The 13,859-nt window shown below is 36.8% G+C and overlaps 1 protein-coding gene across 3 annotated transcripts in view; it reads right to left on the bottom strand.

Annotated features, from left to right (window-relative positions):
• Positions 1-13,859, bottom strand: part of FAM185A (family with sequence similarity 185 member A) — an 84,029-nt gene that overhangs the window by 29,721 nt on the left and 40,449 nt on the right. For 2 of the 3 annotated variants that reach the window (XM_036327625.1, XM_036327623.1), the window contains one exon: positions 808-869. In XM_036327625.1, the coding sequence (XP_036183518.1) occupies positions 808-869 (62 nt within the window). Of the gene's footprint in view, positions 1-212; positions 870-13,859 lie in introns of those variants that run through there. The other variant, XM_036327624.1, reaches the window with a different exon arrangement.

Raw genomic sequence — 13,859 nt, forward strand, 5'->3', positions numbered from 1 at the left:
CAGCCAACATCTTGAGTTCAGCCTGATGGGTATCCTGAATGGAGAATCTAGCCAGGCTCTTGACCAGCCGTGGGCAAACTACGGCCCGCGGGCTGGCCCGTTTGAAATGAATAAAACTAAAAAAAACAAAACAAACAAAAAAAAAAAAAACCGTACCCTTTTATGTAATGATGTTTACTTTGAATTTATATTAGTTCACACAAACACTCCATCCATGCTTTTGTTCCAGCCCTCCGGTCCAGTTTAAGAACCCATTGTGGCCCTCGAGTCAAAAAGTTTGCCCCCCCCTGCTCTTGACCTACAGAACTGTGAGCTGTTAAATGAGTGTTATTTTAAGTTGATAAGTTTGTAGCAATATGTTACAGAGCAATAAGGAAACTAAACAATAGGTAAGTACAAATTTTGACATTTCCCCCTCCCCCCAAAAAAACCACAATTCACCAATACTCATCCAATTTGTTATTTTCAGTATTTATATATGAACAGTGGTATTTGCATTTTTGTAGCCATGGGTCTACTAATTATTAAAATTATAAATACAACTCAAATCATTCCTTTTTTAAAAAAGAGAGGGGGAGGGAGAGATAGAAACATCAACGATGAGAGGGAATCATTGATTGGCTGCCTCCTGCACGCCCTCTAATGGGGATCGAGCCCAAAACCTGTACATGTGTCCTGACCAGGAATCAAACTGTGACCTCCTGGTTCATAGGCCGACGCTCAACCACTGAACCACACCAGCCGGGCTCCAACCATTCAGTCCTGCAGTTTCAGGGACTGAAACCAGCTTTGATTTCTAAAACTTACAGTGCCTTTTGGGGCATCAGCCTTAATCCATTTTTCAAGTTTGCTTCCTTGATTCATGAGCCCTGAAACACAAAATGCATGAAGTTATATCTTGAGTGACAATAGCAATATTTGACTACATAGATCCTAACAATATATCTTTAAAACCAAAAATGCTTTGGAACAACAAAAAATCTTAGTTGCGATAGAGTTGGGAAAGAGTTACAAAGGTTACCTGGGCTTGATCCCTCCTTTCATTTTCTCAGAACAACTCTAAAAGGGAAGCTACTGTTTTTTATTTGTATTTTTTTGCACGCAAGTTTAAAAAAGAGCTTTACATGAGCACAACTGACCAAATAAATGACATGTATATAAAGTATGCAATGTATTAAGTTTTAGAACATGTAAAAAAACCCGTGAGACCATTTCTTTAATCAAGGTAATGAACATATTTATCACACCTACAAGTTTCCTTGTGCCCCTTTGTAATCTTTCCCTCCTGTGCCTCCCTGTCTGTTACCTCCAGACCCCTCTACCCCCATCCTGCAGCAATCACAACAGATTAGTTCATTTTTTAAAAAATTGTAATAAATGGAATCCTACAGTATGCACACTTTATTCAAATCTGGGTTCTTTCACTCAGCATAATTATTTTGAAGTTCATTCCCACTGTAGGAAGTGTTAGGTAGTTTCCTCACACACAGGGTGATCAGTACTTTGCTGAACGCTCATGGGCACCCTTTACAGCTGCCTACTCTCTGGAACTCTCCTATGAACTCCAGCAGCCCTGGTCTCCCTAGTCGTTTATTTGGCCCGTGTTAGCCTTTGAATTTGACATTCTTGCCCTAGATGCTCAGTTCAGTCCCCTCCTCTGGGGAGTCTGTTGGCTCTGCCTCTTACCCCTCTGTGCCCTGCAGCCTGGAAATTCTCTCAAGGTAATAGGCTGTGGCATTCATAGAGCTAGCTCACTGGTTCACTTCCCATCTCAATTCTTCTAGTTCTATGATTTTTTCTCACCATCAAGGTAATTAAGTTGTTACACCACCTCTGGCACTCCATTGCAATTCTGTCCTTAAGAACCCAGTCAAATTTGAACTGAGGAGCTGTAAATATACTATTTCAATTCATCACATAAATGTTCCTTGTTAAATCCAAGCACACAAATCAGGCAATCCTTTTCTTTAGTATAATTTTTTTTCCTTTGGTGGTACCATATAATGTTCTCAGCTGATGAAAAGGTGACTTGTACCATCCAATCTTTGTGTTAAGTGCTTCTTTGATACAAATTCTTCTCTGAATTATTGCATCTCCCATTTAATCTGAGCCATAATCTTATTTATGTCTTAGAGGTCACTGTATCTGTCCCAGAACACAGCTGAGTATTCAATGACTTCCTCTAGAGCAGCGGTTCTCAACATGTTTTCCCAAATATCGAGACCCCTTTGGGGGTTGAACTACCCTTTCACAGGGGTCGCCTAAGACCATCGGAAAACACATATATAATTACATATTGTTTTTGTGATTAATCACTATGCTTTAATTATGTTCAATTTGTAACAATGAAAATACATCCTGCATATCAGATATTTACATTACGATTCATAACAGTAGCAAAATTACAGTTATGAAGTAGCAATGAAAGTAATTTTATGGTTGGGGTCACCACAACATGAGGAACTGTATTAAAGGGTCGCGGCATTAGGAAGGTTGAGAACCACTGCTCTGGAGTTTTTCCTTCTACTTCTCTTGCTATATTTTCAATACCATTATGATTCCCATTAGTAAATCCTTGTGTTAGAAGCTTCTCTTTCCCCCCTAACTTCATCATTAAGGGGTTCAGCTCTGAATTTGTTCTTTTTATGCCTATGCTGCATTCAGTAGGTCAGGATTTTGAGGTACCTGCACCCAGTAGTCTTTCTATAATACAGAATTTCTTTTTCCTAGTGATTCAAATAAACAGAGGGAAGAACAGAAAATCTTGAACATAGGTTCTCAAACTTTATTATTTTTTTACACTATTTAGCATCAATAGGCAAAGTATAAAAAATAGTAAGGTTTTCCCAAATATCTACAATTTTTTTCCTTATATATTATTTGTCACCTTCCTAATAATGCATTTTCTTGCTTATGGAGAGAGAAGCCAATCTGCCTATTTCCTTCTGCAGCAGCAGAAGCCACACATGGTGCTGCTGATACCAACAAAATGAACACAAAAGCAATTTTAGCTTAGAGACAATACTAAAAAAAATAAGGTAGTTTACAAAATTACACGTAGGTTCCTTAAAATAGCTCTATCTTGCCAAAAAGTAATTTACTAAAAGCCCTTCATACTTTGACCTGAACCTGTGGAGACTCTACTCTAATTTGTAAAGTTTATAAATACTTTCCTTAAAAAATCTTGTAACACATATTGGAACTTGGAGTTGCAAAAACCTTGCTCCTTATTTAAATGCCTTTGCCAATGAAAATCAGACAATGTTTATTTGACCAAGAAATGGGAAATGCCCATCCTATCCCCACGTGGTTTGGCTTCCATTAAATGGGGAGAAAAGTTTCTCCTTAGGACATTTTTAAACTCTAGCATTTGCACTCTAAATTTGCTCTGTCCAAATCCACCCAAATATATAAATCTCCAAATTTATTTATTTCCTCAAATGCCTAGTCAAGAAGCGTTAGCCATGAACCCTAAATGTGCCTGACCTAATCAGCACTGGCTGTGGCTAAAGATAGGGCTCTAAGGAATCATTTGCATAATTTAGTTCTCTGGTTTAAAATAAGCTTGAAAAGCTTCTTGACTGAGATGAGTTTTTGCACCCTCTTCCCCAAACCCTATAACAGGCTTTGTTTATTTACATATTTTTGGTTCAGAGGGATAATATTCTGGTGCTGCCTTATTAGCCCCAGAATAAACTTCAGTGCATCACAGTTGGAGGATTCCCTCTTTTACAGTGTAAACTCTACTGACCACCCACAATGGGAAGCCCCATGCTAAGTATTTCAGGGAGGGTCAAAAGATGTAAAAAGACATGTTAGTAGCCTCAAAAAGCTTACCAGCTGGCTAGGAAAATAAATCATAATTATAAACATGAAAATAATTATGCTGAAATTTAATTATTTTAATGCATGTATTTCACAAACAAAACCTCTAATACCACACACAGTTCCATAACCAATATCTTAAATGTTGTCAACATGGTTTAACTGTTTACAGTTCTCTCGACAGAAATGCAAACCAAGTTATCTTGACAACAAATATTTACTGGCAAAATATTTTTTAGCTAGTTTTAATGGTGCCTATCATTGTATTTTTCTCTCAACTACTTGAAATCAGAACAAAGATAATCATACTCTAGGTTTTGAGCAAGTATACAATTAACCAATTTTGCCCAAGAAATATTCTTGGAGAGACTTTTTCTTCCTCAAATCTTCTATGCCTAATCCCAGCTGCTGAATTTTTCATTTCAGACATTATAGTTTTCAGTTCTATTTCTAGAAATTCAATTTCGGGTTTTTTTAAAAAAATATTTTCCATGTCTTTATTCCAACATGTGGAATACAGCTATAACTTTTATTTTCCTTCTCCACTAATGCTAACATCTGTGTCTGTTCTGGGTGGGTTTCAATTGATATTCTCTTCATTATGGGTCATGTTTTCTTGCCTCTGCGTGTCTGATAACCTTTGATTGGATGCCAGATATTGTGAATTTTATTTTGTTGGGCGCTGAATATTTTTGTATTCCTGTAAATCTTTAGCTTTGTTCAAGGATGCAGTTAAGTTACTTGGTAATAGTTTAAGCCTTTCATCTCTAGCTTTTATAATTTGTTAGGCAGAGGAGGGGTGCTCAGTCTAGGGTTAATTGTTTCCAACTACTTAGTCCTCTCCCTAATGCTCCACGAGTTATAATTTTCCCCAGTCTGGCAAGTAGAGCAGGCATTATTCCTGGACCTGTGTAAGCACCAGGCTCTATTCCCTCTGGTATTCTGTCCTATGAACTATAGCTTCCTTAGTCTCTGTGGACTCTTCTCAACCCAGGGAGTCTGCTGGGTTCCATAATAGATGCATTTTCCCTCTGTACTCACCATAGCCTGGAGATTCTCGAGGCAGTTAGGAGGGGCTTATTTTGTTTCCTTTCTCTCAGTGATTACTCCATTTCATTTACTAATATCTAGTGTTTTGGAAACTGTTTTTTATGTATTATGTCTATTTAGAAAATTGTGGTGGTGTTTTAGGTAGAAGGGTAAATAAGTCCTTTTTATTCCGCTTCTTGTCTGGAAGCCTTCATTTTTTTCTTTCTCTTCCCCTCCCTCCCTCTATCATGCTCTACTTGTTCTTACTCTAACACCCTTAAAAAAATTTTTTTTACTGATTGATTTTAGACAGAGAGGGGAAAGGAGAGAGAGAGAGAGAAAAAAAAAGAGAGAAACATCAACTTGTTGTTCCACTTATTTATGCATTCATTGGTTGATTCTTGTGCCTTAACTGGTATTGAATCTGTAACCTTGACATATAAAGACAACGTTCCAACCAACTGAGCTACCCAGCCAGGGCTCTCTTTAACTTTTTATTTTGAAATAATTTACGACTCCTAAGAAGTTGCAAAAACAGTATAAAGAGGTGCACCCATTAGCCAGTTCCCCCAATGGTGATATTTTATATAACCATAGTACATTATCAAAACCACGTAATTGGTTGGCAAAATACAATTAATTGGACTACACACCTTACTCCAATTTCAGCATTTTTACATACTCACTTTTTTGTATGTTTTAGATATACCTTTATGACATGTTATCACATGTATAGATTCATATAACCATCATTATAATCAAAATACTATCACCACTAAGAAAGTCCCTTATGACATGTCTTTATAGTTTTATCCTCCCTCTTTTTCCCTAATCTTTGGCAACTAATTATCTGTTCTCCATTTTATAACTTTGTCATTTCAAGAATCTCTCTATATAAAAGCCTAATATGCAAAGTGTCCCCTCAGGAGTTTGACCAATGGGGAGTTTGATCTCTTGCTATGATGCACACTGACCACCAGGGGGCAGACACTCAATGCAGGAGCTGCTGGGATGCACCCTGGCCATTTACAGAGAAATGGCACCACAGACCTGGTACTCACAAAGCAACACTCGGCTTCCCACAAGTGGGATGCGGGCCCCGCCACCACTCCAAAGCTACAGAGCACCAAATCACATCTGACGCTGCCAAGACCCCATGGCGCAAACGCAGCCCACATCCCAGCCCAAAATGGTGGCTGTGGGTGCAGGGTAATGATGTCACGTAGCAATGTTCAGCTTCCTCTCCCTAGTGACTAGCCTCCTTGCAGTTTCTTCAGCCCAGGAACACCACTTGCTTTATAGCCAGGTGCAAACATTTTACACTTTAACCAAACGTCTGTGAAGCATTTTCCCGTGCCTCATCTCATTTGATTCCCATAGAAGTCCTGGAATAGGTAGATAGGAGACTCAGTGGAATTCTATTTTCTTTTCATTAGACGGAAAATGAAGATTTAGAAAGCTTAGAAACTTGACCTGACTGAAAAGAAGTAAGAAATGGTGAACCTTGAAAATTACTTCAGGTTTTCTCATTGTGCAGAATATAGTCAAACACTGCTGCAGTTAAATATTTTACCCTTTGTTCTCCCTGTGTGATCTACAATAATAATCTGCTTCATGTTGATATTAACTGCTGTGTTGCTGACAATTACCAGAAAGAGAAGTTGGGGTGCCTCACTGGGCTGGAAAAAGTTTAGCTAAATCAGAAAGCAGGTCTAATTAAGCAAGTTTATCTATATAATATAAAGCTCTCGCTGGCACCAATCGCACACATGTGTTTCCATCCATCATTGTTGATCCTGAATTTGGTTGACACTTCTATTATAGAGAAAGGGCGAATAGTGATATTAAAATGTTTCTTCTAGTTAATTTCTTCTCACTGTGCATGAATTCATGCACCAGGTCTCTAGTGTTATATAAATGGAATCATTCAGTATGTAACATTTTGAGACTGACTTTTTCATTCAGCATCATTCCCTTAAATTTCATCCAAGTTGTATATATCAATAGATTATTCCTTTTTATTGTTGAACAGTTGTCCATTATATAAACATACCACAGTTTGTTTAACCATTTACTGGTAGAAGCATATTTCAATCATTTTTAGCTTTGGCTATTACAAATAAATCTATGAATATTTGTGCAAACATTGTTTCATTTCTCCAAGATAAATGCCCAGGATTGTAATCGCTAGATCATATGATAGTTTCACGTTTAGTTTTTTAACAAACTGCCAAACTGAATGCTAGAGTGGCTATATTACTTTACATTCCCAATGACAATGCAGGAGAGACCCAATTGCTTCACATCCTTGCCAGCATTTGGTATTATTTGTATTTTTCATTTTAGCCATTCTACTATATAGTAGTATCTCATTCTGGTTTTAATTAGCACTTCACTAATGGCTAGTGTGTTGAACATGTTTTTATTTGCCATCATATATCTTGTGTGGCTGCGTTGTTTATTAAATTTTATGCAGTTACACTTTTATGTGCACAAATCATTTTTAGGTTGCAACTGGGAAGAGTTCACTCAAGGTATGATTTGGCTGTGGTTCAGCATTTCGTGAATGACCAGAATAAATACAAAACCAAAACCAAACAAAACTCCAGGCATTACAAACAGAATTGAAATGCTCTGTTTGGGGCCTGTTCTTTGGTCTCTTGTCTAGTGGTCAGCAAACCATAGCCAAATTTGGCCTGAGGTCTGTTTTTTTATGGCCTAAGAGGTAAGACTGTCTTTTACATTTTTAAATGGCTATAAAAAAACAAAAGAATATGTAACAGAAACCATATGTAGCCTTCAAAATGTAACATATTTACTATCTGGCCTTACATATAAAGTATGCAGATGAGTAGAAACAAAACCTGTCCTTTTTTTGGGTAAACGTTAACAAAGTTGATGTTTAATTATCTATGATACTCCCAAGATCTTATACTTTACAAAATGCCGGGGAAACAAAAACACCATAAAAGCATGAACAACTGAAGACAGTTCCTACATTAACTCCCTGTCGAAGTATTTTTTAAGCAGTCATGAATCGACAGCATTCTTCATTCTGTTACTAAATTCCATCTAAGTAATCCTGAAGTACATGTACATGACTGACAAATCCATATTCTTTAAGCTTGGAGAAAACCAGAACTTCAGAATATTCTTTAAAAATATATATTTCTACAAATCATATCAAAATACTGGGTTATTTTCCCACTTGGAGAGAAAACAGTTTCTCTAGATCTTCTGAGTGCCATCCTCTGGGCTTAATCCCATTTCAACCTCTTTTCTAACCCACAAACCAGTTTTCCATCATAAATCACGATGCCATAAATGTATAACTATTTCAACTAAAAATTAGCTGAATGAGAAATCTCTTTTAATTTGATTTTGATCCCAAATGAATTTATTTTTACATGGTTTACATTTAGTTTGACTAAAATAAAGTAAAACCAGTAGTACCACCTTCTCTACTATGTCTATGACAAACAACAATCATTTGGCTGGCAATACACTTTCTAATAACCTCTAAACACCTAAATTGGGAGCTTTAAGAGAAAAGGACTTTGGACTTCTGGTCAAGATGGTGACGTAGGTAAACATGGTACCTGCCTCTTTCCACAACTACATAAAAATTACAACTAAACTATAAAAACAAGCATTATTCAGAATGCCTGTAATCAAGCTGAATTGAAGTCCTAAAACTATGGAATTAAAGAAGAAGTCACATTGAGACTTGTAGGAGGGGCAGAGACAAGGATGAGCTGGTCCCACACCCATGTGTGGCAGATAAAATCTAGGCTGTGACCACACTGAAGCACCACCACCCAACCACCTTCAAAAGCAACACACTCAAGGGGTAGACTCAGGGGCACCAGAGCGATGCTGAAGTAAGCCCTATTCTATGTGGTGTGCCCCAGCATAGCTGATCCTCTACTGTGGTTGTAGGTTAGTGGTCAGAGCCAGTCCTTACAGCTGATGGGCTTGGATAAATCCCTCCCATTGACATGTCAATAGCAATCAAGGCTCATCTATAACAGGAGGTACAACTCAAGTACCCAGCCTGGGTGATTGGGGAGGCTGTGCCACTGGATCCCACAAGACACCTACTATATTAGGCCACTCTATCAAGCCTAGGAGACATAGCAGCTCTAACTAATACATAGAAACAAACACAGGGAGGCTGCTAAAATGAGGAAATGAAGAAGCATGGCCCAAATGAAAGAACAGAACAAACTCCAGAAAAGAGAACTAAACAAAATGCAGACAAGCAATCTACTAGATGGAGAGAACAAAACACTGGTTACAAGGACACTCAGTTCATTGAGAATCTCAACGGTATAAATAAGAATCAGTCAGAAATGAAGAATACACTAACTGGAATAAAGAGTAATATAGGGAATCAACAGTAAAGTAGATGAAGCCAAAAATCAAACCAGCAATTTGGAATATAAGGAAGCAAATACCCCTCAGAACAGCAAAAAGAAAAAAAGATTTAAAAAGTGAGGATAGTGTAAGGAGCCTTTGGGACAACTTTAAACATACCAACATTCACATCATGGGGGTGCCAGAAGGAGGAGAAGAGATAGAGCAAAACATTGAAAACCTATTTGAAAAAATAATGACTTAAAACTTCCCAAACTTGGTGAAGGAAATAGACATACAAGTCAAGAAAGCAAAGACAGTTCCAAACAAGATGAACCCAAAGAGGACTATACCAAGACACACCATAATTAAAGAGCAAAAGGTTAAAACAAAGAGAGAACCTATAAGGGAGCTCCCATAAGACTGTAAGCTGATTTCTCAAAAGAAACTTTGCAGGTCAGAAGGGACTGGCAAGAAATATTCAAAGTGATGAAAAACAAGGATCTACAACCAAGATTACTCTACCCTGCAAAGCTATCATTTAGAATCCAAAAGCAGATAAAGAGCTCCCCAGAGAAGAAAAAGCTAAAGAAGTTCATCATCACTAAACCAGCATTATATGAAACTAGAGGCCCGATGCACGAAAATTCATGCAAGAGTAGGCCTTCCTTCCCTCAGCTGCTGGCACCAGCTTCTTTCTCTAGCCGCTGGCAGGCACTCAGGACCCGAGCTAATTTCCCTCGGGCCACCCGCAGGCATCCGGGACCTGGCTGGCTTCCCTCCAGCCCCGGCTTCATCAGGAATGATGTCCGGAATGACGCCCAAAAGACGTCCAGTCTAATTAGCTTATTACCCTTTTATTATTATAGATGTTAAAGGGTCTTTTTTAAGAAGAAGATAAAAAATACAACAATAAAATGGCAATAAATACATATTATCAACAAGTGAACCTAAAAACAAAATAAACAAGCAAAACAGAAACAGACTCACAGATACAGAGAACATTTTGACGGTTGCCAGATGAGATTGGCAAAAAAAGGTGAAAGGATTAAGAAGTAAAAATTGGTTGTTACAGAATAGTCATGGGAATGTAAAGTACAGCATAGGGAATATAGTCAATAATATTCGAATACTATAGTATATGGTGTCAGGTGCAAGATTTATTGGGATGGTCACTTAAGTTATGTAATGCCTAATCAGTGGGATATACACCTGAAACTAATGTAATAATGTATGGCAACTGTAATTGAAAAAAAAATGATTTAAAAGACTTTGTACCACCGGCATTTTGGGGGGCTTGGTATTTCACAGTGAGATTTCATATCTAGGTTGATGAAATCAAGTCTAAAAGCTAACAGAGAAGTCAGCTTCCTAGATATATCTTACCTACCAGTAAACCATGCACCATCAGTTGAATTTGCCATATATGGATGGAGAAGAAAGTTAGAACCAAGAACTTATAAGAATCAGAGAGTGCATCCCAAATAATACACACGTACACATCTTTTTAGTAGGAAAATATTTCAGCCTGAGAGTCCCAGGCGTTCTTTTGACTCAAAATAGCATGTAATACTTGTAAATCATACGATGTATCTTATTTATCAGTGACACAGCAGCAAGCGAAACCAGGAAGCAGGAAATCAAATAGAACTACAGGTTGAAACATAAAAGCCTGTGGGAAGCCTGAGCCCTCATGATAAACTTTATGGCATGGCTTCTTGCAGAAGTCATGCTACAGATACAAATCCAGACTTCTTAGCAGAGAGGGTTGTTATGCTTCATAGGCTCCGTAAGAAAGACCCAGATGAGATAAGCTCAGCTGCCTATAATAATTCACATGTAAAGCTTCCTATTATTTCCAAAATTGGGTTTCAGACTGAAATACCCACAGAAAAAGCAATCAGCCCTAATTTTCTAGGCCACTTAAAACATTCCATTTACTCGATAAATAAGGTCTGTGGCCTTTTGGGCAACAAGCACTTTTAGAATCAAAATGAATTATGAAAGTTCCTCTACTTGTTCATAAAGCTCTCTCCAAAAAAAGACTGCTCTCTCTTTATCTGAGGTCCTTCTGTATTATCATTCTAATGGATTTAATCTAATATCAGTGCAACCTATAGATCCACCTGAGGCCCAACTGTGTAGTATATATCATTTGCTACTATACAAAAGAACTCTGCTGATCAGTACCTAGAATCTCGCACTATGAACAGGAAATAAAATTCATTCTGTAATTTGAACCTTCCTGGTTTAGGAAGTAAGGCTAGAGTGTAATACATAATAATAACAAATAACACACAAAAAGAACTAAATAGGCTGAGAAGCTTCATGATAACCAATGAGATAAGTATGCATTTTCCTCATAGCATCCATTTATCTATTTCTTCAGCCAAAATTTGTTGAAGGTTATTTTACATGTTGAATTTAACAGATCATTGTGGAGTCCAGGCCACTGCACTCTTTCTCCTGAATTACTGCAATAACCTGCTGCTAATTAGCTTTTTCTTCAGTCCACCATTGTCTTCTCTTAGCTTTCTCCACTCAACATTCAGTGATCTAATATACAGATCTGACTATGTGAACCCCAGATTAAAACCTTTCAGTGCCTTGGCAATGCACTTAGCATAAAATTCAAATTAGCCCTATGTGATCTGACCTCCTTCCTAACTCCCCAGCCTCCTTTAATGCCACTCTTCCTCTTACTGTCTATACTCTAGCTATACTGGACTTCTCTCATTTCCTTAAACTCACGGTGCTAGTCTAAGTTAGATGTGTCACCTACATGCTCTTACAGTACCCCGTACATAACTCTATTGTAACATTTTCCCACTTTATTGTATTCACTGATTTGTTTGTTTTGCCTCTCTAGAATGTAAGCTCCTCTGATGTCAGACAGACCATACTTTGTCAGCTTTGCACTCCTAGTTTCTCATTAGTGCCTGACTCAATAAATGCTTGTTGAGTGATTGACCGAGTGAAGGAAAATACAGAAGACAGCAGGAGGAAGAGCTAGACTAGGAAAAGATACTGTTTGTTTTTAAGTATATTAAGGTGTTGGTTTAGTAGAGTAGAAATGGGCAAGAAGTTAATAAAGAGATCAGGTCTGCAAATACCGATTTTATCCTATGACAGAACTAGTAAGTGTTCTTAAATGATTTAATGGCTGAAGTGATGAGAATGGGACTTTAAAATGGAATTAAAATGAAATCTAAATTACTCATATGATTTATGAGTAACAGAATAAAAAAATGACAAACTTTATAATTCAAACATTCTTAACATATATAAAATAACTGATTACACTGTCATTTGGAACACTGTTAAACAAATTTGTATTACCTTTATATGATGGGGCCAAAAAAAAGATAATTCTGTGGGCTCCTTATCAAACTCGAGATTAGATCAGAAGAAGTTGATTCTTATCTCATTTAATACACTTAAATTTTCATCATGTAACTAAGAGCTGCCCATTTAAATGCAATGATTTAGATCTGAGAGTGTACGGGTATTATTTTTATTATTATTATGACTTTTGTTAATATTCTATGACTTCTAACAGACAGCTTTCTTAACATAAAAAAAAATATTTAAAACTGAAGCTTGATCTTATGAAGACACCCCACAGCCAGTGCCACCACACACTTTCTTTTTTTCTTTTATGATGGTAAGATTTAAAAGAAAACCTCACCATTAATTTTTTTAAGTATGTATATGTATTATCTATACAATAAATAACTTTAAAAGTAGTGTCAGTGATCAATACAGCCAGAGGTAATTAGGAAAAATGTGTAAAGCTATTCACATTTTTAGGGCTGAGAATTTGTTATACTAAAAGAACAAGTTTTCAAAGTGCACAATACCAAACCCAATTCCTATTTATTCTAATCATACAAAGTTAACTTTAAATCTTGCATTATATGTATTTAGCTGATTTTTAAGTCCAAGAATTAGAAAGCAGTAGTGCCAGGAAAAAATGTTTTTAATGATTTTTAAAATTTTAAATTGGGGTGAAAACACATAACATAAAATGTATCATCTTAACCATTTTTATGTTTACAGTTCAGTAGTGGTAAGAATATTTACACTGTTGTGCAACAGCTCTCCAGAACTTCTTCATCTTGCAAAACTGAAACTCTATACCCATGGTATAGCTCCCCATTTTCCCTCTCCCCTTCTTTCATGTTTCTATGAATCTGACTCCTTTAGATAACTCATATAGTGAAATCATACAGTTGTCTTTTCATGACTGGCTGAATTCACTGAGCATAATGTCTTCAAGGTTCATTCATGGTAACATATGAAAGGCCTTTCTTCCTTTTTAATTCCACTGTATGTAGTACATACCACAATTCATTTATCCATTCATCACTAGACATATGGGTTGCTTCTACCTCTTGGCTATAGTGCTGCTATAAATATGGTATGCAAATATCTCTTCAAGATAAAAATTTTTAATCAATATAACTAATGATAGAACTGGTGAGTATCCCAAACAAAATGTCTGCATTATGTTACTGATAAGCAGTTAGGGGAAAAAAAAGTGTCAAAACACCAAAATATGACAATGGAAAAGAATAAAAGACTAAAACTGAAATTAAGCATACCATGTTTCTATTTATGTATGGACAATGACTATTCATCTTACACAG

Source organism: Myotis myotis, unplaced genomic scaffold (assembly GCF_014108235.1).
Source record: "Myotis myotis isolate mMyoMyo1 unplaced genomic scaffold, mMyoMyo1.p scaffold_m19_p_11, whole genome shotgun sequence".
In the NCBI taxonomy this organism is placed as follows: Eukaryota; Metazoa; Chordata; class Mammalia; order Chiroptera; family Vespertilionidae; genus Myotis; species Myotis myotis.